General features: G+C 53.7%; 1 protein-coding gene across 3 annotated transcripts in view; it reads right to left on the bottom strand.

Moving 5' to 3' along the window:
- Positions 1-4,213: 4,213 nt before the first annotated feature.
- Positions 4,214-27,897, bottom strand: part of NDST1 (N-deacetylase and N-sulfotransferase 1) — a 54,805-nt gene continuing 31,121 nt past the window's right edge. For all 3 annotated transcript variants that reach the window (XM_059417172.1, XM_059417174.1, XM_059417175.1), the window contains exons 3-15: positions 23,516-24,010; positions 20,636-20,723; positions 19,280-19,434; positions 18,412-18,597; positions 16,689-16,817; positions 15,703-15,885; positions 14,645-14,741; positions 13,286-13,409; positions 11,059-11,233; positions 8,790-8,960; positions 8,021-8,130; positions 6,182-6,284; positions 4,214-5,394 (exon numbers count right to left, since the gene is read on the bottom strand). In XM_059417172.1, coding sequence (XP_059273155.1) covers positions 5,275-5,394; positions 6,182-6,284; positions 8,021-8,130; positions 8,790-8,960; positions 11,059-11,233; positions 13,286-13,409; positions 14,645-14,741; positions 15,703-15,885; positions 16,689-16,817; positions 18,412-18,597; positions 19,280-19,434; positions 20,636-20,723; positions 23,516-24,010 — 2,136 coding nt within the window. In that variant the 3' untranslated portion in view covers positions 4,214-5,274. The remainder of the gene's footprint in view (positions 5,395-6,181; positions 6,285-8,020; positions 8,131-8,789; positions 8,961-11,058; positions 11,234-13,285; positions 13,410-14,644; positions 14,742-15,702; positions 15,886-16,688; positions 16,818-18,411; positions 18,598-19,279; positions 19,435-20,635; positions 20,724-23,515; positions 24,011-27,897) is intronic.

Raw genomic sequence — 27,897 nt, 5'->3', positions numbered from 1 at the left:
AGTCCAGGGAGGTACATTATTTTAGAGCTTCGCAGAGGGTCCTGAGGGTTTCCCAAAGTGTGGTGTCTCGGCATGGAGAGGTTACAATGCAGACAGCTGGGCCCTACCTCACATCTGCCAGTGATGACTCTCTGAGCATGCAGTCTGGGGATCTGCATTTCCACCAAGTTCTCCAGGAACGGCTACTGCGTCCAACTTCCTCCACACCCCTCAAGGACAAGGGAAACAGGGGATCAAAGAGTAAAAGGACATCCCCATCATACACAGGGGCGGCCAGATTGGCTGTGGTGTGAACCTCCATATGGCCGCCTTCCCTACAGGCCTTTCTTAAAGTTCAAAGACACACAGACATGACCAGTGCGTACAAATAGAACCCCACTTTATTAGCAGTTAGTTCGAGATTGTACATTAATGGAGGAAGGTTCCCACTTTTAACACAACCCAAAACGGCTGGTTCGAGAGCCCTGATCAGGTGAGCTGGGCAGCACCCCTTCTCCCCCCTCTCCCAACCCCCACAAGGGAAGGAAACCTGTCTGCTCCCCTAGCGTGCCCCCCCACCCTCTCCAGTCAGCCCTCTCCTCTCCCCAGGAAATGACATGAATTTCATGCAAATTACAAAAGGAGCCCTCTTGCTGATAATAAAAGCTAGCACAGTCATAGAAAGCCCTCTCCCCTCCTTCATTCTCCTCAAGGGCCAGAGAGAGGGAGAAGAGAGGGAGGGATGAACTTATTAGGATAAAACACAACCAGAGTCTCCCCAGAACCTTGACACTGACCCCTCACAAAGCCCACGCCCCTTCCAAAAATCTCTGGCTGGCCGAGCTGACAAAGACGAGCCCTGGGGGGCAGCTGGCCCAGGGTTGCACACCAGGCACCCAGCATTGCCTGGAGGGCAGGGGTCTGGGCCCTCCACCCTCACTTCCACTAGAGCAGACCTGCTTTCTTCTTAGACATTTGAAAACCCCTGTTATAGCCCCATCTGCACATCTTATAAATGGGGAAGTTGAGGCCCTGGAGGGGAAACCGTGACGTAGCTACTAAACGTACCCAGTTGGGACGAAATTTCACATCTCCTGCCTCTGGCCCCTGGCTCTCCTCCTCACACTACAACTTGGGGGAGGCAGTTCCCCGCTTAGGCCCTTCCCTGGTGCATCCCAGGGGCCTGGCTCTGTTCCAGTGCACACAGACCACGGGCCTCCAGGAAGTAAAAACCAGGAGGCCACAAAACAGAGAGACAGACAGACAGGCAGACAGACAGACATGCTCTTCGTGCCCTGTGGCCCATCGCCAGGATCAGAGCGGGCAGCACAGGCTCTTCTGGGCCGGAGGCATCTCCTTCCCAGCAGGCCCAGCTGCAAGGGTTGCCTCCCTTGCCCTCCCCTGAGCTCCCGGGGCTCCACCGAGCCCTGCTGCTGGTTTGGCACTTGGTACAGGGGACAAGAGAGAGGCATCTCAGGCTGGAGTGAAGATGTCAAGTCAGCACAGAAGGCGGAGATCCATGCAGCCTAAAACACCCTGAACAAGACAGGGGCTAAAGGAGCACGTTCTGGGACACCATGAAGAAATGATCACACAGATCCAGATGCGGGACTTCAATAGGACGGGGGCCTGCTCTCCTCAGAAATTACATCATTTAAAGAACCAAAGCAACCAGAGAGGGGAGAGACTGAACAAAAAGCGCAGTTACAAGATGTCATGTATGCAACTTGAGCGGATCCTGATTCTAAAACCAGGCGTAAAAGTTATGGGGGTGGAGGAGCAAACATGGATTCAATAGCAGATGTTTTTAGGAAATCACTGTTGTCTCGGGTGTGATACCGGCCAAGACATAGCATGATGTCTTAACTCTCCGGGGATGCGGGCCGAGGCATTTTGGTCCAGTCTCGTGATATCTGCAACTCACTTTAAAACTAGTTTGGAAAAGAAATTCATACATACAGAGAGAGAAATCAAATGTGGCAGAATGTTCATTTTAACTCTAGACGGAGGATAGCAGGTGTTCATAATAAAATAACTGGTACGTGTTTTCATTTGCTCTTTCCCTCACAACCCGGTGGGGACCATTCCCTCCTAAGGGCACCCATCTCTGTGGGTCAGCCTAGTCATCCTTCATGGGGAACAGATGGCTGCTCCCTCAGCGGGGCCTCAGGCCCTGGCTGCTTCTCCTCATGGGCCTGGAAGAGGCCCATCTTGAAACCTCAGACTCCTCCACACGCAAGATGTGCACTATGGGCGGTTCTAGAACCCCAAGTGGCTGAGGCAGTCACAGGGGACAACCCACCTGCGCCTGCCCCAAGCAAAGGCTCTCGAGAGGGATGAGAGAATGGTCGGCAGTGTCCACTCCATGATTTAAGCTGTTTCTCTCTCTCTGGCCAAACAAAGTACGTTAGAGGACACTGAGGATGCAGAGATGCCGTACCTACTGCCCTCTGGTTTGCCCTCTCGTGAGGAAGATCTGTGTGCTCAGTAGCTGGGGGCCCCTAGAGGGATTTGTCTGTCCCCTTCCTCAGTAGCTACAGTTCCTGGCAGCGGGTCCACGAGCAAGATTCATGAGTGGGAAGGAAAGAAGTAGCAGGGACCAGACAGACTCAGAACATGTGGCAAGTCAAGTGCCCAGCCTTCCAGAAGGACCTAGACAATATTCCCCACCACTTCCTCTGCTCCCACAGGGGTCCGCCGGGGCCTCCAACCTGCCTGCTCCTTCCTCGGGCCAGAGGCAGAGAGAAATGGAGCTGCCAGTGCACCGGCCATTCCGAGCTCCCAGAGAGGGGGGCAGGCGTCCAGACACAGAAGGTAGATCTCAGCAGTGGGAGCTATAAAGGTCTAGCACAGGCCACGGAGCCCAAGCCCCTTGCCGCAAGATGGGAGATGAGGCCTGGGGTCCTCACTGTGGAAGATGCTGCCCACTTCTGCGAGGGTCAGGTTCCATGGCACTGGCAAGTCTTCACAAGCATACAAGCAGGCGTGCCACCCTGTCCCCAGACACTGTTCCCTCATCCCCTGCGGGCTTGATGCTGGGTTCCCAGCCTCGAAGGCCCCAATGAGAAGCATGGTGGGAAGGCTTCTCTCGGAAGACAGTGAACCCACACGCAACCGTCCCGCTGAGTATCCCCCTTTCTTCTCCACTGCCGGCGAAGAACTTGAGAAAAGGGCTTGGGTTCAGAGGTCAGACAGACCCGGGCCCCACCCCCATCCCCAAAGACCGGGGGAGGACCTCTCAGAGAGAGCAAGGCAGGACTGCATGTGCAGACCAGGAACGGAGAAGGCTCAAAGGCACCCTGGCTGGGAAGGAGTGGTTTGTCCCCTATCCTGGATGACCACGGGTGTGACTGAGGGAGGGACAGGAAGCTGGCACAGAGTAGGGTCCCCAGGATGGGCTCAGAGGCAGTGTGGCATTGAAAGAAGAGCACTGGACCCAGAATCAGGAGTCTCAGGTTTAATTCTCCTCCCTGCTCTCACCCAGTTCTGAAACGTCGGCCAAGGAGGCCGCCTCGCCTTTCTGCTTCCATACCCGTCAAAGGACCCTTCCAGCCCCAAGATGCTAGAGTCTTCCCAACAGGACAAGGCTCTCCAGAAAGGGTTTTCTGGATGTTGGCTGGAAGCTGATGGGCAGTGGGAGGGGCCGGGGAGAGGCACCCAGCCTTAGTCACTTCACATTGTTAAAGAGGCGGGTGGGAGCCGACCCTAACCGGAAAACAGCCCCGAGATCCCGAGGTCTGCAGGGGGCCTGGAGACAGTTCTGTGGGTCCTGGCGGGCAGCCCAGCTCCCAGGGCGGCTCCCAACCTAGCACCATGTGACAAGGACGGGACAGGCCGGCCTTCAGCCCCCTGGCCTCCCGCCCCAGCCCTGCTGTCTCCTTTGGCCAAAATTCCTCCAGGGTCACTGAGCTTCATGAGACCAGCTGTCCCGGAGAGAGCGGGTCTTCCCTGGGCACTTCACTGCCTCTGTTCAGCTGCAGTAGCCCCAGGGCAGCCGCGACACGGGAAGGGAACAGACACCTCTCCAAGAGGCACCTCCACAGTGTCTCCCCAAGGCCCAGACACACGAGGACACGCCCTCCCCTCCCTTCCATATCATTCTTTAGCACTGAGATAGGACACTGGGGCTTGCCACCATTTTGTATGACTGAATTAAAAACAAACCCAACCAAAAAAAATATAATATATATATATACACATTATATATATATATATATATATATAAAAACACAGTGCGACCCCAGCACCCAGGGTATAAACTCTGGCACCAAGAAAAAAAAAAAAAACAAAATATTAAAATACTTTAGCTTCTTAGTATTTGGGGGTGCAGGTTAAGGGGGTCTAGGAGCCCTTGGCCGCAGTTAGCTGGGACAAAGCCATGAATGGCAGTCTCACCCACACTGCCCAGGGTCTGCCCAGGGGCCAAGGTTGGGGGTGGGCATGGGGACAACATATGTACATTGGGACATGTATACTGGCAGACTCCTGAACCGCCTCAGTCTTTTACCACAGGAAATACCACACGTCATATCCCAGGATGAGGAACAGGGTAGGGGGGCCTGGGCCTCTGGGTCCTAATGGCATGGCAGTGCCCCGGGGTCCCGAAGCAGACCCTGAGGACTGGGTGGATACTGTAGGAATCAGCGGTTCTTTCCCCAGAAGGGAAAGTGAGATGTGAAGGTATTAACCGGAATGCGTGTAGAGGTGCAGAGTTCTCTTGAAGGCCCCCCACCACATCCAGCCCAGTGACTTTGGGCACCCAGCTGGCCCCTCTGAAGTGCCTGGCTCAAAACAGTCAGGGAGGCATCCAGTCTCTTTCCCTAGTTTGGCAAAAGGCCCAGCTGGGCTCCTCTCCCTGTTGTCTGGAGGACAGGGCAAACATGGCAGCTAATACTGAGGGGAGACCCCGCCGGCGCAGGGAGTGATGGGATGAAGGGGAGGGCATGGTTGGTAGGACACAGTGAGGGACAGAAAAGGGAGTCTCACGGACTCCCTCTCACCAGGAAGTGGCCTTCCACCAACAGGGGGTGGCCTCCCCATGGAAGGCTGTGCACGGAACGGACCTCTGGTGGCGAGGGAGGTCCCGGAGGCCACAGACCCAGCACTGGATGCTCCGAGGCGCTTGTGGACCCGCCTGGGCTCTTCTCCTGGCCCTGCCTGGGCCTCAGCTGAGTATTGCTTGGAAGTGCCCGGCCAGCCCAGGCCCAGCTCCCCACTCTGCGGGTCAGTCTGGCTCAGCATGCGGCAGGCCGTCCAGGCCGTCACAAATGTTCAGTCTGGCTGTGGTGGCCGCGGCTACCTGGTGTTCTGGAGGTCCTCCCGCAGCCAGGTGGGCAGCGTCTGGCCCATCTTGTACAGCAGCTTGGAGAGCTCGATGTTGTGGTCCCGATAATAGTCCTTCAGGAAGGCGCGGGACTGGAACAGGAGGAAGAGTTCAGATCTCAGGGATGTGCTGATTCTAGAGGGACCTCTCCCCTCTGGAAATCTACCACTGTCAGCTGTCAACCCACACACCTATCATCTATTCATCACCATCCTCAAAATGGCAGCCTCCGAAATAAAGCGAGATGGCAGGACACCAAAGCATAGTCCACAAGGTCAAAATTCTTGTGATTGGGAGAAAAGAAGGAATTCGTTAAAATCAGGACTGAAAGGCAGGGTGTGTGACCTTTGACCTACGCCCTTCGGACATGCCATTCTCTCCTGCAAGAAGGCTTATCCCCCTATCCATCCATACCTCGGGCCACACGCTGTCCCCCCCGCCCCCCCGCAGGCCCAGCTCCGAGCCCCTCCCCCTCTGGTCCCCCTCCCAGCTTCAAGTGCCATCTCTGGTTGGAAATCCGCTAGCACTCGCATGCAGCTCTCTAACTGCAGGAAGCACGTCCTGCCTTATATTCTTCCTGGTGTGTGTGACTTATTTCCACCCCCCACCCCCTACCCAGTGAAGGCAAAGACACGTCTGATCCATCCTCAAAGCCCACGGCATTCAGCCCTAGGCAGAAGGTCATAAATAGTCACTAGACTAAATCTTTTCTAACCCACCATGTCCCAGCTTCCATTCCCTCCTTGTAAGAACATCATCCAAGAAAGGCCAAGGCCGTTAAGGTACTCAGTGCAGGGTCAAGAGGAGAGAGGATTCCCGCTGCTCAGGGACACTCCCCGCCCCCGGGATCCAGCTGCCACAGGTGGTGTGTGCACTTACATCCAGGTCCATCTCTGGGTATTTCCGGCCCTTGCTTTTGCCCAGACACTTGGTTTTTCCTCCTTCGAGCAGCTGGCACCAAAATCCTTTCTTTGGATCAAACCTGCGGAGGTGGGGAAAGCCTATGGATGGGAGCCAGCCCAGCCCACCCCTTCCCACCTTAAGGCCAAGTTCACAGACTCTAGGAGTGGCAGAGCCTGGACCACAACCTACTCCCCTAAGCACACTCTGGAACCCACAGATAGATAGATGTATGGGGGCTGGGGTTTGCTGCTGCTGGCCCTGGGCTACACTAAACATGCCTGCCCTCTTCTTCCCAGCAGAAAGCAGCTCACGTGCTGAGTTGCTCTCATCCTGGTGAGGCAACCCAAGTCCCTCCAGCAAGCAACCCGGAAGAAGAACATCTGCCATTCATCCTTCGGGATTCGAGGAAACCTTCCCAGGGCGCTCTCCCACTCGGGGCCAAGCACCTTTTTTCACCCAAGAACCCAAGAGGGAAGCAAAGCTTAGTGGCATTGTGGTGGGTGTGTGTTCTAATAAACTGTTGATTTTTCAAGAAATGCAATGTCTGCACTAGTACTTAAGCATAGCCATCACTGAGAAGTTCTGGCTTTTAGAGTAAACTTCAGAAATGACAGAGCCAGACTGCCTTCAGGATGCAAAGTCATGCTGGGCCTTCAAAGGTTTTTTCTGAAGGGAGGGAGGAGATGAGATCTGAAGCTGCCAAGGGTGGGGGAGGCACACTGGCATCAGAACTCAGCCCCAGATCAGGGCTGAATGCTTCCAGCATGAGGACAGCGGGAAAGCAGAATTCGCATTTGGCAGGTGTAGGAGACAGGGAATTCTGACTGGGTCACAGGGCAGGCATAAAGGAGGAAGATGAGGATGATGAAGACTTAAATGATCTCTGAGCATCAGTACATGCCAGGCACGGAGCTAAGAGCTCCACATGCATGCCTCATGCAATACAGGGGCCCTTGGGAAGCAGGAGTCATCACCTTTATCTCCAATGTACAGATGAGGAAAGTGAGGCTTGAAGGCCCTAAGACACTTGTCCAAGGTCACACAGCTAAAGACATAATGGGTCTTCTAACCCAGGCATCTCTGATGCCAACAGCCCCACACCCTTAGCTGCTGCTCCTGTCTGCCTCGAGGTAAAGGATTGCTTCTCTTCTTCCCCTTCTACCTCCAAGACAGTGAAAAGGGGACATTCTTGCTGCATGACTTTCCCAGGAAGGTAACCAGGGAAGGTGATTTTATTCCTCCCTCTCTTGAGACCACCTCCTCACCCCATACAGCTGTGTAAGCCACTTGTCTGTAACATGGTTAACACATAACTCCCTAGCCCTGAGCTCCTGCCACACAGGCTGGCCTCTACCCGTCTTGGGAGGGCATTCTCAGTGCACCTGTACCAGGTTCTGCGTGAGTGCTATTATAATCCATCAACAATTATCTATAGCTTCCTTTTCCTGAAATTATATTTAAATCATGACCTAATGCTAAGAAGCCCTTGTGGGAACTAGGGCTGCCTAATATTAGTTTAAGTTAGTTTAATAAAAGATTCTAGAAACGTTCAGCACAGACTGAAAAGAAAACCCCAGTGGTGGGACTGACCAGAGTGGAACATATTTACCACCTCCCTTTTTTATTGAGTTGATACCTTTATTAATATGACCCAAATCATATTAATATTAGCTTTTCCACTAAATAGCCATTGGGAATATGCACATTTTCTAACTCTAATTTATCTGTGTCTCCTCCATAATTATTCAGGCCTTTTGCTTTTGGGTCCAGGTGCCTGCTCAGAAAATCACCCCTTTGAAAAGCCAAGACACTCACGCCAAGGTTTTGTGGTAGTCAATAGTGTTGGTCACCCCAAGGAACTTTTGCACTGTGTCCATCACTTTGGCAGGTTCTGTTCGCAGCAGTTTGCCATCCAAGACCAGAATCTGGAGAAAAGAGAGAAGAGACAGGATGATCTGAACCTGTATTTACTACAAGAGCAAACAGGTTCCCGGTCTTCTGGTCAGCAGCCATGGTTAAACTGGGGACTCTTCACTCCATAGACTCTGCCTCCTCTCCCACTCCTGCATGGCAGGTGTCCCTACATCTCAGGCTTCTGCAGTCCAACTCTCTGCTCTCTGCCGGCTTCCCTCTCCTGGAGAGGAAGCTATCACTCCACTCCTTCCTGCCTGTCACAACCCTACCATATCCCTCTCTGCCTCTCTCTAAGCCTCTGGCCCAATGTCACTCTCCCGCCTCAACCCTCCAAGAGGTTCCCTAAAATGCCTCATGTGATCTAGCCCTGCTTACCTCTCCACTCAGGCTCTCCACATCACCACACCCCTCTCAGGAAGGCAGCCTACCCCAGGGCTTTTGGAGTCCCCTCAGGGACACAGAGCCTGGTAACAGGACATGGGCTCAGGGAATTTTCACACATTAGCCTTGGGATGAACAAGAACGAAACTTTCAAAGACCCCAAAGATCTAGCTCGCCAATGAGGACATTTCAGACCCCATGACAAAAGAGATTTGAGGCTCTCTGCCAGCTTCCACAAGCCAGAACTGTTGAGTGCCCCCCACCCCAAGGGCCAGGGATAGGCAGCTACCTGGTTGGCGTGAAAGGCGCTGAGCCAGCGCTCAATGTGGGTCGCGTACCAGCCGGGGACCAGGCAGCGGCTCTGGAGGGCCCGCAGCTTCAAGGATGCATCAGGCCCAGCCGTGATCACTTCGTGGAAAGTATACTTCAGGGCCACTGGGTCATCATGGGCTCGCTGGTGCTGCAGGTTAAGGGAAGAGGGTCAGTGTGTCACATGGGGGCACAAAACAAAGAAGCTCTCTTCAGCAGCCACGAAGGGGCCTAAAGACCCTGCCCGGAACCAGCAGCCCTGGGTTCAAGTCCCGGATCTGCCTCTCACTACACTTTGACTTTGGGGAGTCATGACCTCTCAGAGCCCTAGTTTTTCCATCTTTGCAAGATAGGAGTAGAACTAGATCAGAGTTTCCACATGTTGACTGTCTTCCTGTCTCCTCTCTGATGTCTCCCATATCCACAAGCCACCTGTGTGCGCCGAGGTCCACACACTTTGATTCCCACTGACTCATCTTTCTTATTCACATAAAACTATTTCAAAATAAAACTCACTACTGCCTCCATAAATAGAAGACCAGACTCAGCTGTCACATAAAGAAGGTGATCATTCATACATACAATAAAAATAAAGCAATGTTTGCAAATGCCAGCCAGATAAAAATAAATGTCTGCTACAGGTCCTGAGCCCAAAGCTTGCACTCTTTTTGTTGAAAACAGAGCTTAACAACATTAGAAAGTACTTAAAAGCCATTTATACTAAACTGAGAATTTGTCCTCTGTAGAAATTAGAAGGTGTTATTATTTAATGTATGTGTCCCCTCCTCAAAATTCCTGCGTTGAAGCCCTACCCCACAGTATGATGGTTTTTGGATATGGAGCCTTGGGGAGGTACCTAGGGGGGAGATGAGGTCATGAGGGTGGGGCCACCACAATGAGGTTAGTGCCCTCGCAAGAAGTGACACCAGAAGGAGTGCGAGCTCCTGCTCTTGCTCTCGCTCTCTCCCTCTCTGCCTTGTGAGGACACAGTGGGAAGGCAACTGTTTAAAGCCAGGAAGAGGGCGCCTGGGTGGCTCAGTGGGTTAAGCCGCTGCCTTCTGCTCAGGTCATAATTCCAGGATCCTGGGATGGAGTCCCGCATCGGGCTCTCTGCTCAGCAGGGAGCCTGCTTCCCCCCCTCTCTCTCTGCCTGCCTCTCTGCCTGCTTGTGATCTCTTTCTCTGTCAAATAAATAAATAAATTCTTTAAATAAATAAATAAATAAATAAATAAAGCCAGGAAGAGTGATCTCATCTGGAACCAAATCTGCCAGCATCTTGATCCTGTCCTTGGAAACTCCAGCACCATAACAAATTCCTGTTATTTAAGCCCGAGTCCATGATACTGTAATTATGACTGCTCGAACAGACTAAGACAGGCTAGGAAAGGAATCAGAAAATGCCATGTTTGAGCCACCTGATAATGCCATGGGCTGGTCCCATCCGGAGACCAGGAGCCTGCCCTCCAGGGGTCACACTGTTAGGCCTCCCCACTGCACCGAGGCTCACACATCCCTCAGGGTGGGCAGTCTGTGGGGAGCAGAGAGCAAGTAGGATCTGCACCTGGCCCGCCACCAGGATGGCGGATGCAGTGAGGCCCCAGAGAGGAAGGGACAGGCTCAGAGGGCTACAGGGTGCTGCTGAAAGTGGCCAGGACTGAGGAGGCCTTCCTGGACCAGTGGGTGGATGAGCTACTCACCCCCTACATCCTGGACCTGGACCAGAATCCCAGGAAGACTGGCAGGCAGGGGAGGAAACCTCCCAAAAGGCCTGATCTTAGGCTTTCCTATAAGCCTAGGGGAATGGGTGCTCAGAAGAAATTAAGTCAGGTCATTGAAGTTAAAGAAAGTTCTAGTTCTTACATTGTCGAGTGGGGATGAGGAGTCATTACCTTCTCTAACTCAGACAACAGTCAGGTAACTTCGTTACCTGATCAGGTGTCTGCATCCCCTACCATGAACGCAGAGACCTAAGCCTTAATTTAATTCCCTCTGAATCCTCACCCCCACCCCACCCCGTGCCTAGCGAGGAGGCCAGTTAGTAAGATCACTGTTCACCCAATCTCACTTTCATCAAAGTGGAACCAGCCTCCACCCCTTGTTGGTGTCAGAATCAGAGGCAGGACCCCAGTGAAGCTAGCAGGGTGGGCAGGTGGGCTTAGTAAGTACCTGTCGAATGAATGTATGAGTAGCTGAGTGGTGGACAGAGCCCCATGCCCCTACCCAGGGCTCCACCCCAGCCCCAGCTCACCTGGTACCAGGAATAGGCCCGGTCCGCTGGGTTGATGAGGATGGTCAGGACCTTGGCCTTGGGTAGCAGAGCAGCCGCCCGCCGGGGCGCCACTTCCGAATCGAAGTAGTTGGCGCTCTTCTCAAAGTAAAAGTCAGAGGTGGTGTTGGAGGGGATGGGGAAGAACTCCATGTACCTGCAGGAAGCCCAGAGGGAAGAGCTCACAGGCAAGACTCGTGAGAAAGGGGCCGGAGGAATGTGGCGGGAGAGGTCGCTGGGGTGGGAGTTCAGAAAGCCAGCAGGCACACTGATCCCAGTGACCTGCTCCTGGTAGGGATTCTAGATGGCCGGCCACTGGGAAGTGCCCCTTTGTGGAATCCATGCCTTTTGGGGGGACCTTGGAGTCAGGAGGATAGGAAGACTTACAGAAGTGATATGGGTTGTAAGGCAAGGGATGGTGCATGGTATGTTTGACTCTTGAATGAGGTATTCCCAGTTAAAATGACTGGGGCTTAACCCACTGCTCTAAGGGCGAAACTGGGACACCTCTGACCCCAGGAAGAGCCTGAATGGTCCCAAGAGATGCCTCCTCCTGCTCTGCCCCATCCCGAGTACAGGGTTTCTTTACTGGCCAAGAATATCACTTTCTAGGCTGTCACTGCCGACTAGGAGACAAAGCCAGGGGGAGTGTGTCACCTTCTGCCAGTCACACCCCTCCCTGGCCTCACGTAGGTCAGCCTGACAGCCTTCCAGAGGAACCTTCCATATCCCAGCCCAAGGGATGCCCATTCCAGCCCTCTGGGACCAGCTCTGCAGGACCCCTCAGGAAGCTAAATGAACACTCCAGAGCCTTCTAGGGGCTCCTACTCATACAGAATAGAGGGACAACTTCAGGGCTTCATGGGAACCAAAGCCCACAGGCCCACGTTAGGTAAGGGTGTAGGATCCCTACTGGATCCTGGGAGACAGGGTTACTCCAGAAACCCCTTCGTCAGAACTGCCCTGGGGCTTCTGAGGCTCCTCACCCCGCCCTATACCTACCTACAAAACCAAAATCTTGGGAATGGGGCTGAGGAACTGCTAGCTCTCCTATTTCTGAATTTTATTTATTTTTTAAATTCTAATTACAACATACAGCATTCTGTTAGTTTCAATTTCTGAATTTTCTTTATGAAATAGCATCTGTACACCCACAGTCCATTGTCTGTAACACCGAAATTGAGAAAGCTCTGAAAACAGAAGCGTTTTCCCTCAAGTTTAGAGCAAAGCCATTTGGCAGCAAAACCGGACCTATTAATCTTAGTGTAAATAGTCACGGTCTTTGCTAGAAACGTGTTTATGCATGTATGTGCTGCTGGGGTGCTTGCTGATGGGGCGCTGCCCCAGGCCCTGCTGAGGTTAAATGTACGGTGTTGTACCATGTCACCTCCTTAAAACCTGACAGAGGGTGACATTCAGGGACCCCAGAGATAGTCCACGTGTTAGAGACAGAGACAGGTAGGCAGCTAGGCAGGCAGACGATAGACAAAAAAGAAAGAGAAAAAGTACAGAAACCAACAGAAGAAGGGCCATAATCTCTCCACCCAGGCAAACCACTGACACAAAAATAATAAGAGTAACACATGGATAGGGTAAGAAAAGGCGAACAGTCGAGAAAGATGCAAACTGAAATGACTGGAGCGTAAAACTATCCCCACGTGCGCCACCCCCACCCCCTACTGCCATAACCTCTGGAGACAGGTTCTGGAAAGAAGCTGCGATTGCTACCACCTCCCACCTCCCCAGGCAACTCCCCATAGGCTGGCAAGCCACCTCTGACGGGCTCACAAGAACACCACCTGCTCCACGGTGAGGCAAGAAATTTTGGCCAGCTCTCAGGGTCAGAACATTTGGATTTTAGCCCCTGCCCTGTCCCCAGCTCTTGGGACCTTGGGCAAGTCACTGTCCTCCTCTGGGATTCAGGTTGTTTTCCCATAAGCAAGGGAGGTGCTGGCTCCTACCTCCAGCAGCCTCTGACCCCAGGCGGTGACGGAAAGGGGCAAAGGGCTTCCTCATCAAATGTCCCGCCCGTGACAAGGCTCCAACATCATGACTCAAGGGTCACTGAGCTTTGTCCCTGTTTACAGGAACTTCAGCTGTGTGTGAGGAAGGGCCAGCTGCTTCCTGCCATGAGCACGGCAGACCTCCTCCGGGGCAGACGCCATGCCAGCAAGCTCCCATCCAGCCCTGGACGGACAGGGCCACTCACCAGTCGATGCCTTTGTGATAGTTGTGGCCGTTAAAAAACTGGATCTCCTCAAAGGTCTCTGAGCTGGGGTAGTTGCTGCTGAGGTCCGGGTGCATGCCCAGAAACAGGTAGAGGGCTGTGGTGCCTGCAGGGATGGAAGAGAGCTGAGACCAGGGCTGTGTCCCCCCTACAAACACGGAGTCGGGATCATGGATTCTGACTCCAGCTCTCCATGACTCATGGAGAGATCCTGGGAAAGTCCCTTGCCTTCTCTGGGGCTTAGTTTCTACACCTGTGCAATCCAAATTAACTTCACGAAAGCCAGGACAGCAAATACAGGGCATGCACGTGGAAACCGCAACTCTTGCATCCACTGTAGATATCACTAATTCATCACGGCATCCTAAACACTAACCAAGAACTTGGTCTCAGAATCCTTCCAACCCCTCTACTCTAGGAGCCATGCCCAGTTCATTAGGGTTGTCTCATAATCCCAGACCTAGAAGATTTTCAGGTCTGGGCCTCTGTCCTCTGACACATGGGAGGAGCTCAGAGAAAAGGGAGCTCTCGACCCTGCAGGCTGTTGATGGGAAATTCATGAAGGGCTAAGAGATCTGGCTCAAATGGCTTCTCCTTCTGGGAGCCTTCCCTCATTCACACTGTCTGTCCTACTCAACAGTACAGGACCTACCCCTTCCTTCAGAGAGTTCATTCCTTTCCTATGCTGAGTCTATGGTTTGTAGGCTATAATAAGACATCTTGGAGGAGAAGGAAACTCTAGAGTTTAGTTTCTTTAAGAGTATAAGCTTGAGGGGGGGGTCAGAGATATAAGGGTTCAAGACCTAGATCTGTCACTGCCTAACTGAGTGTGTCAGGGGAGGTCACTTCACTTCTCTGAGCCTCAAGTTATTTTATCTGTAAAATGGGCATACCCATTTGAGCGTTACAGTATGTGTGGATGGCAAACACTCAGCGAGCATATCATTGCTCCTCCCCCTTATACCTCTGGCAGACATGACTAATTGATTGCCGTCCTCTTTGCCCTGAACCAGTTTTGCCTGGCACTGCTCAAACGTGTGGAACAGCTGATCTGGGCGCCTCTGCCTAGATTCAGAGATGCCCAGGAAGAGAGCTCCCTGAGGCTGTGGTTCAGGGCTGATAAGCAAATTCTACACCCGTCCTCCACCCTCTCCCCCCTTTCATACTGACAGGCGGTTCACGTTCATCCCAACAATTCATATTCATCCCAACTTCATTCTCAGTTCCTGGGAAAGAGGGGGGCAGATTATCAGGGCCTGGAACCAGGGCAAGGTGGTCCCGAAATTCTGTGGCTGAGACAGCAGGTGGCGAGGGACCCTGGCCAAGAACAGAGAGACCTGCCTGTTTTCTGGGGGCCAATGATGAGGAGCTTTGGGAAGCGGTCACATGTCTTCTCCTTGGACCAGATGTCTTTGTGACGTTTGTCCTCACAGGGGTCCTAAAACAACAATGGAAGGAATGTGAAGGGGGAGGCCCAAACCCAATGAACGGACTCTGGCTGCACACAGATATGTGGCTCTTACAGTGCTGGCAGGTAGGGTACCTATGTGTGTCCTTGTCACACGCCACCTCAGGACACTGAGCTGCTCGCAGGCAGGGACCACTTCCGGTGAGTCCTAGCAAAACACTCAGCCCAGTTCTTGGCACGCAACAGCAGCTCACGAACATCTGCTAAGTTTAATTGGGTGAGCTGCATCTGAACCAGGGGTCAGCAAACTTCTTCTGCAGAGGTTAGTAAATGTTGGGTAAGTGTTTAGTAACTACTTTAGGCTCAAGTACTACCTGGTCTCTGTCCCAACTACTCAATTCCGTTGTTGTAGCATGAAAGCAGCCCTATACAATAAGTACGAGAATGAGTGTGGATGGGTTTCAATAAAACCTCACTTACAAAAACAGACTGCAGGCCCCATCTGGCCCATGAGCCCTGGCCTGCAGACCCCTGGTCTGAGCTATGAGATGGCTTCCATTCCAGCTTAGCTTCTCTTTCCAGATTTTGACAGTCCCCGGGGCAGACCCCCCCCAAACCCTCCCATCAGTCCCCTTTCCCGTTGTACAGAGCCTTCTAGCATGCGAAGGGACATAAAGGACTGAGTCCAACCAGGCCAGGCAAGAGCTTTGATCTGCCCTTGATCTACACTCTGCTCCTTTACAGCCTTATCAAGCTTTTTCAGAAGGTGTGTGTGAGTGTGCACACATGCATGTCTGTGGGGGTGTGTGTACATACCTGCGTGTGAGAACATGCGAGTGTGCCCATGTAAGAGTGCACCTGAGTTTGCACTCAAGAGTGACTGAGAGTGTGGGGCCAAGCCCACGCCTGGCGTGTGTGCCTGGCACTGGTGAGCATTCCATCTCTGCGACAAGACACCCAGGTGACCCCCCGCACCCACGCACCCACCCACCTGCCAGAGCGGGTCCTTCTCCTCGGAGAAGATCTGGAAGTACTTCTGTGCCAGCTGCACGGGGGGCAGCGTCTGCAGCCGCAGGTTGGTCCAGGAGTGCAGGAAGCGCACCAGGTGCTTGAAGGTGTACAGGCCCAGGCGGTCGTTCCCATAGTTGGACAGGTGCGTCATGAAGATGCTGATCTGCTCCGGGGGAGGGGAGGGCAGGGCCAGTCAGCATCTGAGTCCCCTCCACCCCACTTTTGACTCTTCTGGTCAGGCCACAGCTTGCAGAAGTCACTCTATGACTATTCTGAGGCTCCCTGGGGCCTTTAGCAAACTCGCTGAGTGACCTTGGCCTAGGCACAGCCAGGTGAACCCAGGTCTGGCTGACTGACCACCAACTAGCACAACCCTGAAATGGGAAGCTGACCTATTGTGCAGTCATATGCGTGTTCTGTATATTTGTCAGTGGAGTGTTCACAGAAGACAAGAAGGGCTCAGTTATCCCATAAAGCTGAGTAACACCACTGCTTAGTATCTACTTAATGGTATTAAAGCATGGATGATTATTTCCATTTTACAGTTAAGGAAAGAGAGAGCCAGAAAGCTCAGATGAATAGTTTAAAATATATGTACTTCAAAATAAATGTATATATACAGATATAGTTTATGGATTAATGACTTACTATTTTTGTTAGTACCTAACATCCATACATTTATACACACATGCAAAGACTAGAAAAAGAACACATACAAAAACACTCACACTACTGCACTAAAGTACAAGACTCTGGAAGGAAAAAGGAAAGACAACTCGGATTCTCTTCCCAAGGTCACACAGCAGAGCAGGGCGAGAGCCAGGGGTGTAGGGCAGATATCCCCACTCCCGGCCCTTGTACTGGCTGCAGCCCCCTCCTCCCCAGGCCCAGGAAAGCCAGCCCCGGCTGCAGACAGGCTGTCCAGCAGTGGCCCCTCACCCCCAGCCAAGGGCTATGAGCACTCACAGGATTGAGGAGCACGGTGAGGAAGAGCTCGCCCCCGTTGATGATCTTGTCCAGCTCGCTGGAGCCACCAGGGTACTCATTGTAGAAGATGGTGTGTGTGAAGAGGCCGCAGGTCTGTCGCGGGAGGACCTGGGGATGGGGCAGGGGAGAGCTCTGACCCTCTTATGTGACTACACAGCCCCCACTCTTGGGGGCCCTCTCCTCCAGTGACCTTCTGCAGCCTGCAACATTCCTTCAAGTGAGCCCGCGGGCCCTTGCCGTTTCACGAACTTCGCCGCTACTCTCTGTTAACAAAATGAGCAGGCCCCAAAGTAACAGAAATAGGCAAGTGAGAACACTTGCCCCGCAAGGGTCCCTGACCTTCTGCAAAGCAGTCCTCCCGGTCACTCTCATAAGTCCATCACAGCATTAGAACCTGCCCAGGGATGCTCCCAGTCACTGGCTGGCTTAACTGTCGATTCTGCCTCCTCTCTTAAAACGGCACCCCACGAGAGCAGAGAACTTGCTTGTCTGGTCACCACCTCCTCCCCAGAGAGAATACGAATGCCTTGTATTGAGAAGGCCAGTGGAGGAAGGGAAAGAGAGAGGGGTGGACGGACAGACAGACAGATGGACAGATGGGCAGATGAAAGCATGGGCCTTCCCACACATGCCCCATCTGGACTGTCAACAATTCATCTTTCCAGTGGCTCAGGCCCAAAACCCTGGAGTCATCCTGACTCCTCTCTCTCCCCCACACCCTACCTCCAATTTATTAGCAGATCCCGTCGGCTCAACCTTCTGATTAAGTCCAGAATCTGATCACGCCTCAACCCTGCACCCTAATGGAACCACCACTCTCTGATCTGGAAGACTGAAGGGGCCCCCCCAACTGGTCTCCCTGTTTCCCACTTTGTCCCCTGCGGTCTCTGCAACTCAAGGCTGCCAGAACAAGGGAAACCTTTATAAAGGTATGAGCCCGATCATAATAGCACTGCATGCAAAAACTTCCCATCTCACAAAAAGCTAATGTCCATCCAATGGCCTCATGTAGCCCTACATGATGTGGCTGGCCCATCACCCCTCTAACCTCCTGTCCCCCGCCCCATACTCCCCTCCAGCCATACTGGCCTCCTAGTTGGCCCTCAAATACACCTAGCACAGAGCCTGCCTACCTCAGGGCCTTAGCCCTTGTTCTGCCTTGAAAGCTTTTCCTCATATAGCAGCATCGCTCATTCCTAGGAAGGCCCTTCCTGTTCCCCTTATTTAAAATGACTTCTCCTCTTCCCTGGCACTCCCCTTCCCCACCTGACTCTTCTCCATGGCTCCATCACCAACTGGCCTCACATTACGCATGTCACATATCTGTGAGTGCACTATCTCCTGCCACTAGGACGTCAGGTCCACAAGGGCAGGGACCTTCACTGGTTCTGTACACTTCTGCATCTCCAGTGCCTTGAACATTGCAGAAGCTCATTAAAAGTGTTGAAGTAAGCAAACGAACGAGACAGAGGCCTGTTCCCTATCCTCACCAGAGGCCCCTTTGGAAAGTGTTCAGCTCCCAATGCCCTGTCACAAAAGCTTTTTTAAAAAGGAGCTCAGGAAAGGGCCAACCCTGCAGCCGATCCTCCCTGAGATGGAGAACCTTCCTTGGATGCCCGAGGGGACAGCAAGGCCTGGCCTGCGACCCTAACCCGAGCACGTAGGCCATACGTCCCCAGAGGTGCAGCGGGGGCCCACTTACCATGATGCCATTATGGATGAAGCCGCGGCGGTAGCGGGCCGGCTTCAGGTGGGGGTACTCCTCTGTGCTGGTCACGCGGATGCTCCACACCTGCTTCCAGGCCTCATACAGCTGCACGTGCACGGGGTACACACCCGAGTGGTGGGGGGCCACCGCATAGCCCATGTCTGTGGGGATGCCGTGCTCCTGGGGAGAGGAGGCCCAGGCCAAGGTGAGCATGGGGCTCCTTCCCCACCAGGTCTCATTTCCCCTTTGTAGCATGGGAGAGAGAAATCAGAGGCTAGAATGGCAGGGCAATGGGTCCATGCCCTCATGGTACAGATGGGAAAGCTGAGGCCCAGGGAAGGAAAAGGACTGGGCCCCGAGTCTCAGAGTGAGGGACTGACCAAGCTGGGGAACTCTTAACTCTCAGCCCCGTGTTCATGCCCTCCAGCACCCCGGTGTGAGGAGCAAGGACAGGGCTCTTCCTGCCTGTCGCGCGGCCTCTGACTGGCTGGTGGGCCAGGCTGAGCCTGAAACTGGGCCTCATTCCCTCCTCCCCGAGTACCAGCTCCAGCTTCCCTGAGCCTCCCACTCTGGCCTGAAGACAGAGCTTGGGCTCAGGAAAGAAACTGGCCTGGCTTTAAGCCCTGCGGGCCCTCCTCTCAGCTGCTGGGGGTCCCCGCGCTTTTTGGTGTTTTAGCTCAAAGGGACAGTATCGATAATCGCCTCTCAGGGGCTCTGCGAGGCTTTAGAGAGACAGGGGCTGCAAAGACCCTGACGAAATGCTATGCGATGGAGCTGCAGGACAGCGGTGAAAGGCCAGTGGTCGGGACCCCCAGCCCCCAGCCCACCCCACCAGCTCCGCCCCGTGGGGAATCTTACTCACGACAGCGAACTTCTTGTTCAGAGCCATCTGCTCGGCCAACACCGACTGGTTGTGGAAAAGGTGCGGCTGCATGTGGCTCCACATGTGGGGGAACCACCAGAACTCCTTCACGTACGACAGCAGCAGGTCGTCCCCCGCATCCTCAGCGTCGGTACCTGCAGCCAGAGCGCCGGCCGCTCAGCTCAGCCCGGCCTCCAGGAGGCTGCGGCCCAGTCCTTCTCCTCTCTGGGCCCTGGGGCCCCATGCGTGCCATCCGTGATCCCAGCGCTTTCTCCCAGCTCTGGGAGGCCTGCTCTGATCCGCTTCCTGTCTGCCTACTGGGCCGTTTGTCATCTGTCTTCTACGTCATGATCTGAGCCGCTCTGTATACAGACAGGACGTCTAGTCCTGTCTCATACTATGACCCAAACTACCTCTGAAATGCTGAGGACCAAGAATCCAAAAAATGTGCAGTATTGCTATGAGGCTTTGGGAGCCTGTTGCTGAATTCCCCCCACCCCCCACCCCCCGAATTGCAAAGTATTAGGGTTTTTCCTAGAATTGCAGAGAGGCTCTCCACACTGTGGCCCAAGCGGAAGGCAGTCTGGCCTAGGGATGACAATCTTTCCCTCCTGCTCAGACAAGAAGGGCAGCATTTGAGGAACTTAGGAGAGCCCGAAAGAAGAGGGAAGGCATGAACCTTGCCACCTGCACCCTCAACCTCAACCCTTAAGACTTTACAGTGAGGGACGCCTGGGTGGCTCAGTTGGTTAAGCAGCTGCCTTCGGCTCAGGTCATGATCCCAGCGTCCTGGGATGGAGTCCCACATCGGGCTCCTTGCTCAGCGGGGAGCCTGCTTCTCCCTCTGCCTCTGCCTGCCATTCTGTCTGCCTGTGCTCGCTCTCTCCCCCTCTCTCTGATAAATAAATAAAATTTAAAAAAAAAAAAAAGACTTTACAGTGAAACGGCAGTGGCCATCTCTGGGGCGGCAACAATTATACAGCACTCTCACTGTCCATGCGATGTATTTCTGCGGTGTTCTTAAAACTCACCCGATTACCTTTTTAAGCAGGCATAGTACAAATAATTTGTAAAGATGGAGGAGAGGGGGAGACAAGAGGGAGAAGATGCCCCCAAAGACAGCACAGGCTGAAGGAAGGGAGGGGTAAGTGCGGGCTTACGTTGTCTTATTGCTGCCTCCACATGCCCTCTGCCGGGGGCTGTGACTGTCTGTGGGCTATCGGATCAGGGGGAGGTCACCAGGGTCAAATGTGGCCCTAACACGAGCCCATCAGCCCCCCAGGCACAGTTCTCCATGGATCCAGATGCTGAAGGCCCCTGGAAGTTGCTCCTGGGTACACAGCCAGGCCCGCTTACCTGTGTGGAAGAATTTCCCTGAGTAGCCCAGGTTGAAGGTGAAGTTTGGGATGTGCGTGCGTAGTTCATTCTGTGTATCGAACAGGGCCTAGGGTAGGCAGAGGAGGAAGAAGAGGGTGAGGTGAAAGCCAGGGGCTCTGTTCTTCCCACTGAGGGCCCAGAAAGATCCTGTTGTAGGACCAGTCGCAGAGTCTGCAGGGCCCAGCAAAAGATGAAAATGTGGGACCCTTGCTCCAAAATCGTTTTAAATATCAAGGCCAGGGCAGAGCACTGACCTTGTACAGGCCCCTTCTGTGTGCGGGGATCCCATACCCATGAAGCCAGCCCTGAGCCGCCACCTGCCTCGGGCCTCCAGCCAGAGAAGAACTGTCGCTAGCCCAGCTCTACTATGTGCCCCTAAGAAAGCTTCGTGACTACTCTAGGCCTCAGTTTCCCCAAGTATGAAATGAAGGTAATAATTCCTCTTGGGCTGATTGAATGAGACCCTGCGTGTCAAACTGCCTGACATTTTAGTCAGCAACGTAAAATGGTGGCATGGCTATGTCTTTGGTCATGGCCACTGTAAGCCTCGGATCCTCGTCCACCAAACGTGGAGGGTCTCTCCTGGTGACTGCCAAGACTGATGTCACAGGATCATGACTTTCCAAAGACATATGGCGTCCCCAGCCATGCGATGTCCCCAAGTATGGCGCACCCCATGCTGGGCAAGTCAACAAAGGGAGGCTGACGCTTGCAGAACAAACACACACTTGTACTCTGGAGTCAGGACTCCAAAAGTCCCCACACCGCACAAAGCACACAAGGCTGCTAAGACACCTGCGAGAGCGTGCTGTCAGACCGTTCTGCAGACGGACAGTCTTGGGGCCCCCACTAACATTTCACCAAGGCCAGGCACTGCCTTACAGACACACATGCTCTAGCCGTGTGGCCCTGGGCAAGTTAAGTCACCTCTCTGAGGCTCAGTGGTCTCTTCTGCGAAATGGGACTTAGGATGATACCCGCCTCAAGGGGCTGCTATGAGGATCCGCTGTGGCCATATACAGAAAGGGCTAAGTGCAGAGCCTGGACTGGCCAAGCCCTGCATAAGCAGCTGCTGTCTGTGTGATTGAACCCACACCGTACAGCCAGCACTGTCCAAGTTAACCGGGCGACGCTCATGTCTCTGGAAGAAAGGCTGAGTTGTAGCCTGTGCTTGGGATTAAGGCACAGGGCGAAGAAGGAAACCTCTGCCCCTTCAGACTCGCAACGATGTTTAAAGCAAGTGGGACCCTGGCTGGTGAAGCAATCAGCAGTGTGCTCGGAGCTGAGCGCACAGAAGAGGGTGTCGCTCTTAGTATCCTGGGACAGATAGAGCTTCGACCCGCTCTCTTCCCTCACTGCCAAAGTGGGGAAAAGAAGCAAGCAGGGCAGCCTCAGGGCTCGTGGGGGACGCCGCAAGCCTGGCAGCCTGGTTTCCTCATGGGATCAACGCTGAACCAGTCTCAAGGACTCACCTGGACAGCAGTAAACACTAAGGGTACAGGAGGAGAAAGCAGAAGAGCGCCCTAAGCAGCAAACAGAGCGATCTACTTTGAGAGGTCGGCAATCGCACCGCATGAAGCCTCAGAGCTGGAAAGCCTCAACAGGCATCACCTCAACACTTGCTTTCAACAGGACAGCCCTTGAGAAGGTGAACTCCCAGGAGCAGACACAATGTGCAAAGCAGATCAGCGCAACACAGCCCCGTCCCATGAGATGCGAGCTGGGAGGGCCCCTCTGTAAACTAATACCACCCCCCCCCCGGTGGGGAAACAGCCTGAAAACTGCCTATCTGCCCCTCTTGTGAGTTCCCCCTGAGGCTCAGACATGGGAAGGGACTTGCCCATGAGTTCCAGCCATTCAGGGTCCAATGGGTCTTGACTCCCCACACAGTGCCTGCCTCCCAACACCATTTGCTGTTCTCCTCCGGAGGTGTAAGAAAGAGTAGAGCGTTCACTCCTGCCCCTCTGCCTTCCTCCCAGGCCCCAGGGCCAACCCTAATTGTGACTTCAGGAGGACAGAGAACACAGTGCCCACAACAGGGCTCACTTGGGAGGAGAGCACTAAGTCTCTTTTGCCCCCTGAACATCAAAGCGAGGTCTGGATTTGGTGCTAATATGTTCTAACGCCTGCTAATCTCCTAAGGGAGGAAAGGGTCATCAGGCAGCAGTATCTCTGTAGAATTGAATCCCCTGGCTTTGTTTTCCTTGGATCTGCTGTTGTGCCTGCCCTCTATTTATGGCAACCAGTACTGATTTCTAGTGATGCCGTTCTCTTTGCAAAGAACTCTGAGTAAAATAAAGGCTAGATGAAAGTGCACTTTCAAGCTTGCTTAATGGTCTTCATTTGTAGGCTTCTCTTCAGCAGTGATGCGTGTGTGTAAAATTTCGAGGTCTGCAAAATGCTTTTACATACAGTTTAGTTGGGTAAACACTTTTTGAAATAAACACATCCATTCTGCTATTTATACAGACCTCGGTTAGAATATGCCTGTGTACAATTCAAGCTCTAATTCTTGTTTAAAAAGTTTTGTGGGAACTCTAGGACTGACATAAACATTTTTGAGAGTGAAACATCGCATCTGGATTAAAAGGCAGATACCTAACCCTGCAGAGCTCCCACCCTTTGGCTTCAACAGTGGAATCTCTCCCACTGCGGATACCTTCCTGAGCTCCACACCCCAAAATTCAAGGCTTCAATATAATTTCCAGTGACACTTTTGTCTAATCGCTAAAGCCGGCTGGCCGAGGAAGGGGGACGCACATAGCACCGGGGAGAGGCCGACCGCGAAGTAACGACGGGGAACCCCAAGGGTCGAAGGTGGCGAGGCCCCACCCGACCTGTCTGGCAGCCCCCCCATACCTTCACGTCCTCCACCTTCATGCGTGTGCCCTCCTTGCCCACAAAGATGTCATCGATGTCCACCAGGATGTAGCGGTCCAGAGGCAGCGAGAGACGCTTGCCTGTGAGGAAGGCCACGGCGTCGACGAAGACGAGCTTGTGCAGCCAGAAGTTGAGGTTGTTGCCAAACAGCACGCGCTGGATGCCATCGTGGAGGCCCAGGTCCTGGACCACGGTGGCGTGCAGCGCAGCGTGCAGGCCAGCGTCCGCGCCCAGGTGTGGGATGGACTCGGACGAGCGCGTCTTGGCCAGCAGCACCGGCTCGTAGGTGGAGTGGTTGGACTGGAACACGGTCCAGTCCTCGCCGGGCAGCACGCCTTTCTCCACCTCGCTGGGCCGCGTCACGTAGAGCAGTGGAGACTTGGGGTTGATGCTGCAGTCCTTCAGGCCCAGGTTGGAGTGCAGGAACAGGGGAAAACCTTTGAGCTGCGCACTCAGCAGGCTGTTCTCGTTGGCCTGTAGCCAGGGCGGAGGGCAGGGAGAGGGCAGCAGAGCCGTCAGATCCAGAAGCCCCCAGGGAATGTACAATCTCAGGTGGGGACTGGTCACAGTAGGATCAATGGTATTCTCGGACATTCAGGGAGGCTTTATCGCATCCCTGGCCCTGTGCTAACCTAGCTGCACAGACCCAGCTCTGTCTGCAATATACCAGCAAACATGCACCACGTACTTCCCAAAGCCAGAAACCCGGGTCACGCCACTTGGCGCGCAAGGATGCTGTTAATCATCACAGTGACCCCACAACAGAGGCATCTCTGTCATTCCCATCTTACAGGTGAGGAAATAAAGGCCCAGAGAGATTATGTAACTTACCCAAAATCACACAGTGGAAACTCTAGCAGCTCTGAGCCTAGGCTCTGCCCCAGACTGCCTGGCCTCGGGCAAGTTATGTACCCTCTCTGTGCCTCTGTTTCCTCTGCTGTAAAATGTTCCTCATGGGATGCTAGAGGGTGATGAGTGTTCATCCTGGCAAAGTGCTTGGGTCCGGGCTGGCAGCACCACAGTTGCTCCTCTGGTCCCCATACCAGCCTTAGGACATGGTGCCTGTGTTATCGCACTTCATGGGGGCGGAAGCTGAGGCTACCCTCAGACGCATGGGGCCAGGAGGAGCCCCAGTGACCAGCCAGACCATCTGCCCCTGGAGCCCACACGCCCAGTCACCAGGTCCCTCTGCCTGGCTCTTCCTACACCATCCTGGCTCTTGCTACACTAACCTCTCCTTGGGAGAAATCTTAGGTGGATGCCAATGTAGAAGAGATCAGAGAGGAGGCATCTGCTGGGGGTGCCCCATAGCATCCCCAATCCTCCATATGTACCCAGCACCCCCAAGGCCACCACCTCACAGGAGCTCAGCTCCCTGCACCTCCCTTCTCCTCTGGGGCCTGGTGCTGCCCAGCTATGTGGGATCTGCAGACAGTGCCCGCAGCACCCCTTCTCCTGTTCCCTAGACTCACAGCCCCCGTCCTTCATACCAACCCCTGACCCTTCCTAGCCACCTGCTCCTGGATATGGTACACTGGCCTTTGTCCCTGTGCCAGTTTCATTCTATTTCCTTCACCTGACAAACTCCTGTTCATCCTTCAAAACCCAGTGCCAAAAACCCTCCTTTGCACTGGCCTCCCTGGAACCAGGTTAGAGCCTCACCCACAATACTTTTCACCTTGGCTGCTGCATTATCTGTTCAGGGTCTCTCTCCCACCAGTCTGCCCTCTTGAAGGCAGGTGCTATATCATTTCTACCTTTGGAACCAGGTGCCCCTAAACAGGCTTGATACCCAGAAGAAGCAAACATTTGATGAGCAAACTGGATTTTTATTTTTATTTATTTTGTTGGGAGGAGGGTAAGGGAGAGGGGTAGAAGTAGAAGGAGAGAGAGGCAAAACTCGATCTCATAACCCTGAGATCATGACCTGAGTGGAAATCAAGAGTTGGATGCCTAACGGACTGAGCCATGACTTAACTGGATTTTTTAAAAGAATAGAAAGGGACAGACAGATCCTTAGTACCTGGCCCCTGACAGTTGTTCAATAATGGGTTTCATTTGTTGATTCCACAACTATTACTATGTTTCGTGCCAGGGATACAGCGAGGGAAAACAGATACAGCTCCTGACCTCATGAACCTTAAAGTCAAGCAGGGAAGAGAGAAAGCAATCCAAATCACAGAAATAAATACAAAACTTCAATGAGGCACATCCTACACAGAGCAAGTTCATAGTTCTAGAACAGTCAATAACTGGCCACAGCTGGCTCAAGGAAGACTTTCCAGAGAAGGGACTTTCAAACTAAGGTTTAAAGAATGCTTAAGTAACAACGAGGGAAAATAGGGGCCACATTCAAAGGACAGCAAGTGCAAAGGCCCTGAGGAAGGAGAGAGCTCAAGGAATAGAAAGAGGCCAGCAGAGTGATCAAGAGGCAGAGGAGGAGATGAGGCAGGAAGGTCAGCTGGGACCAGACCTGGGATCCTGGAGGCTTCAAGGGGCAGCAGGAAGCCATCAAAAAAACACTATCAAAAGGTTTCAAAGACGGATGACAGGTTCCAATTGGCATTTTTAAAAGATCCATCTGGCTGCCGTGTGGAGAATGAGTGGGGCAGGGAAACACAAAGGGCACCACATGAGGGCCCCCAATGAGTCTGGAGAGGAAGTTAGGAGGGTAACCCAGGGCCACCCAGGAGAGCTGGTCAGGTGAGCACTGCACAGGACACTCAGCTGAAGACAGAGCCGCGTGCCCCAAGTGGAGCTGTCTGTGCGCAGAGGATGTCTTTTGCTAACAGCCCTCACAGAGGAGTGCTTGTTTCTAATTCCCACAAAGGCTCTGCAGGGCTCTGGCCTCATACAATGCAGTAAGGGACCTGCATGCACTTCTCCACATACCAGTACCTGCCAAGGCCCACCCTGTCCTCAACTAGCCTCGAGAGTCGAGACCCAATGCAGAGAACAAGCCCGAGAGGCCACTCCACTCAGCCCCGAGGTCCATGGGACCCCTAAGCCAGCACTGGCCAAGGATAGGAACTACTTGGGCTACGTGGGGGCAAAAGCAGGGGGGCCTAGTGACATTCCGGGCCCTGTCCCTCACCTGCTGTGGCCTGGGAGGCCACACTGGCCGGCAGGCACTGGGGGATCCCATTTCAAAGCCCCATTCCTGAGCTGACTGCCAGGCCCTGGCAGCTCAGCCAGCAGCCCAGCTGGGGAACATGGAGGAAGGCAGAAAGCCAGTCAGCAATGCAAAGGAGCCAGTTGGGGAAGGGAATGGAGAGCAAGACTCAGCATTGCAGAGAATGACCCTACCTGTAGGCTTCAGCCCACCGGAGGGGACCCCCTCCTGTCCCTCAGCACTGAGGACCCACTCAGGAGACACCAAATCTCCCAACGGAGTCATGCAGGTAGAGGGAGGAAGGGCCCTGACCCGGGAATCAGGAGGCCCAATACAGACTCTGTTAGTAACCAGATGGATGACCTTGGGACACCCCCCAAAGGGGTCTTCTGTGGGTATCAGTCCCCCAGTCCGTCTGTCTGTTTGCACTGACATGCCCGTGCGTGGCTGGGTTGGAAGGCAGGAGTGTGGTGGTGGTCTAACCTCGGCCCTGACTTACTGGCCATGTTACTGCAAACAGCTACTCTGCTTGGAGCCTCAGTTTACTCCTGAAAATAAAATGCCTCCTTCACAGGGTGGTCACGAGACTTACCCAGGATAAGGCCCACAAAGCAATGCATTCAGCATCTGGCACATAGTAAGTGTGCGATAAAAGAGGTTGGGCAGCCCTTGTCAGTCCCCTGCTAGGATGTGGTCAGCTCCAGGGCCTCTGGAGTCATGAGGTTGAGATACAATGATGTCAGGAACCAAGGCTATCGATGAAGATCAGCCCTGACCCCCCAGGACCTCCCAGAGGCGCGTGCCCGTCAGAACCATGAGACAGACAGAGGCGACCGACTGCCAGCTGTATTTGCTGAACACGGTGATGACAAAGCAAGACTAGCTGCCATTTAATGGGTGGCTCAGGGTGCCACCCACTGTCATCTTCAGCACGGCCCCACTTCACAGATGGGTTGAAGATCCTGCCCCGGGTCCCTCTGCTTATAAATGACAGAAAGATATGAACGAGGGTCCGGACTCTTCAGCCCCTGCTCTAACACTGATCTGGGAATCCAGCACCTGGGAAATTTGGCAAGCGAGTGTCTCCAGACCTCTGGAGTGCAGAGACCCTTTGGGTTTGACAGGTCCAACACATTGCACCAACGCAAGCCTTGTGCAAAGAGCCAAAAGATGGAGCCTGACCACCAGAGGGCTCTGTTTGAGCAGAAAGTCACAGGCCCCAGCTCAAGACCAAGCAGCAGTCTTGTCT

The sequence above is a fragment of the Mustela nigripes genome, chromosome 12, assembly GCF_022355385.1.
Source record: "Mustela nigripes isolate SB6536 chromosome 12, MUSNIG.SB6536, whole genome shotgun sequence".
In the NCBI taxonomy this organism is placed as follows: Eukaryota; Metazoa; Chordata; class Mammalia; order Carnivora; family Mustelidae; genus Mustela; species Mustela nigripes.
The sequence above is the reverse complement of the archived record's forward strand: the minus strand, read 5'-3'. Positions and strand labels throughout refer to the sequence as shown.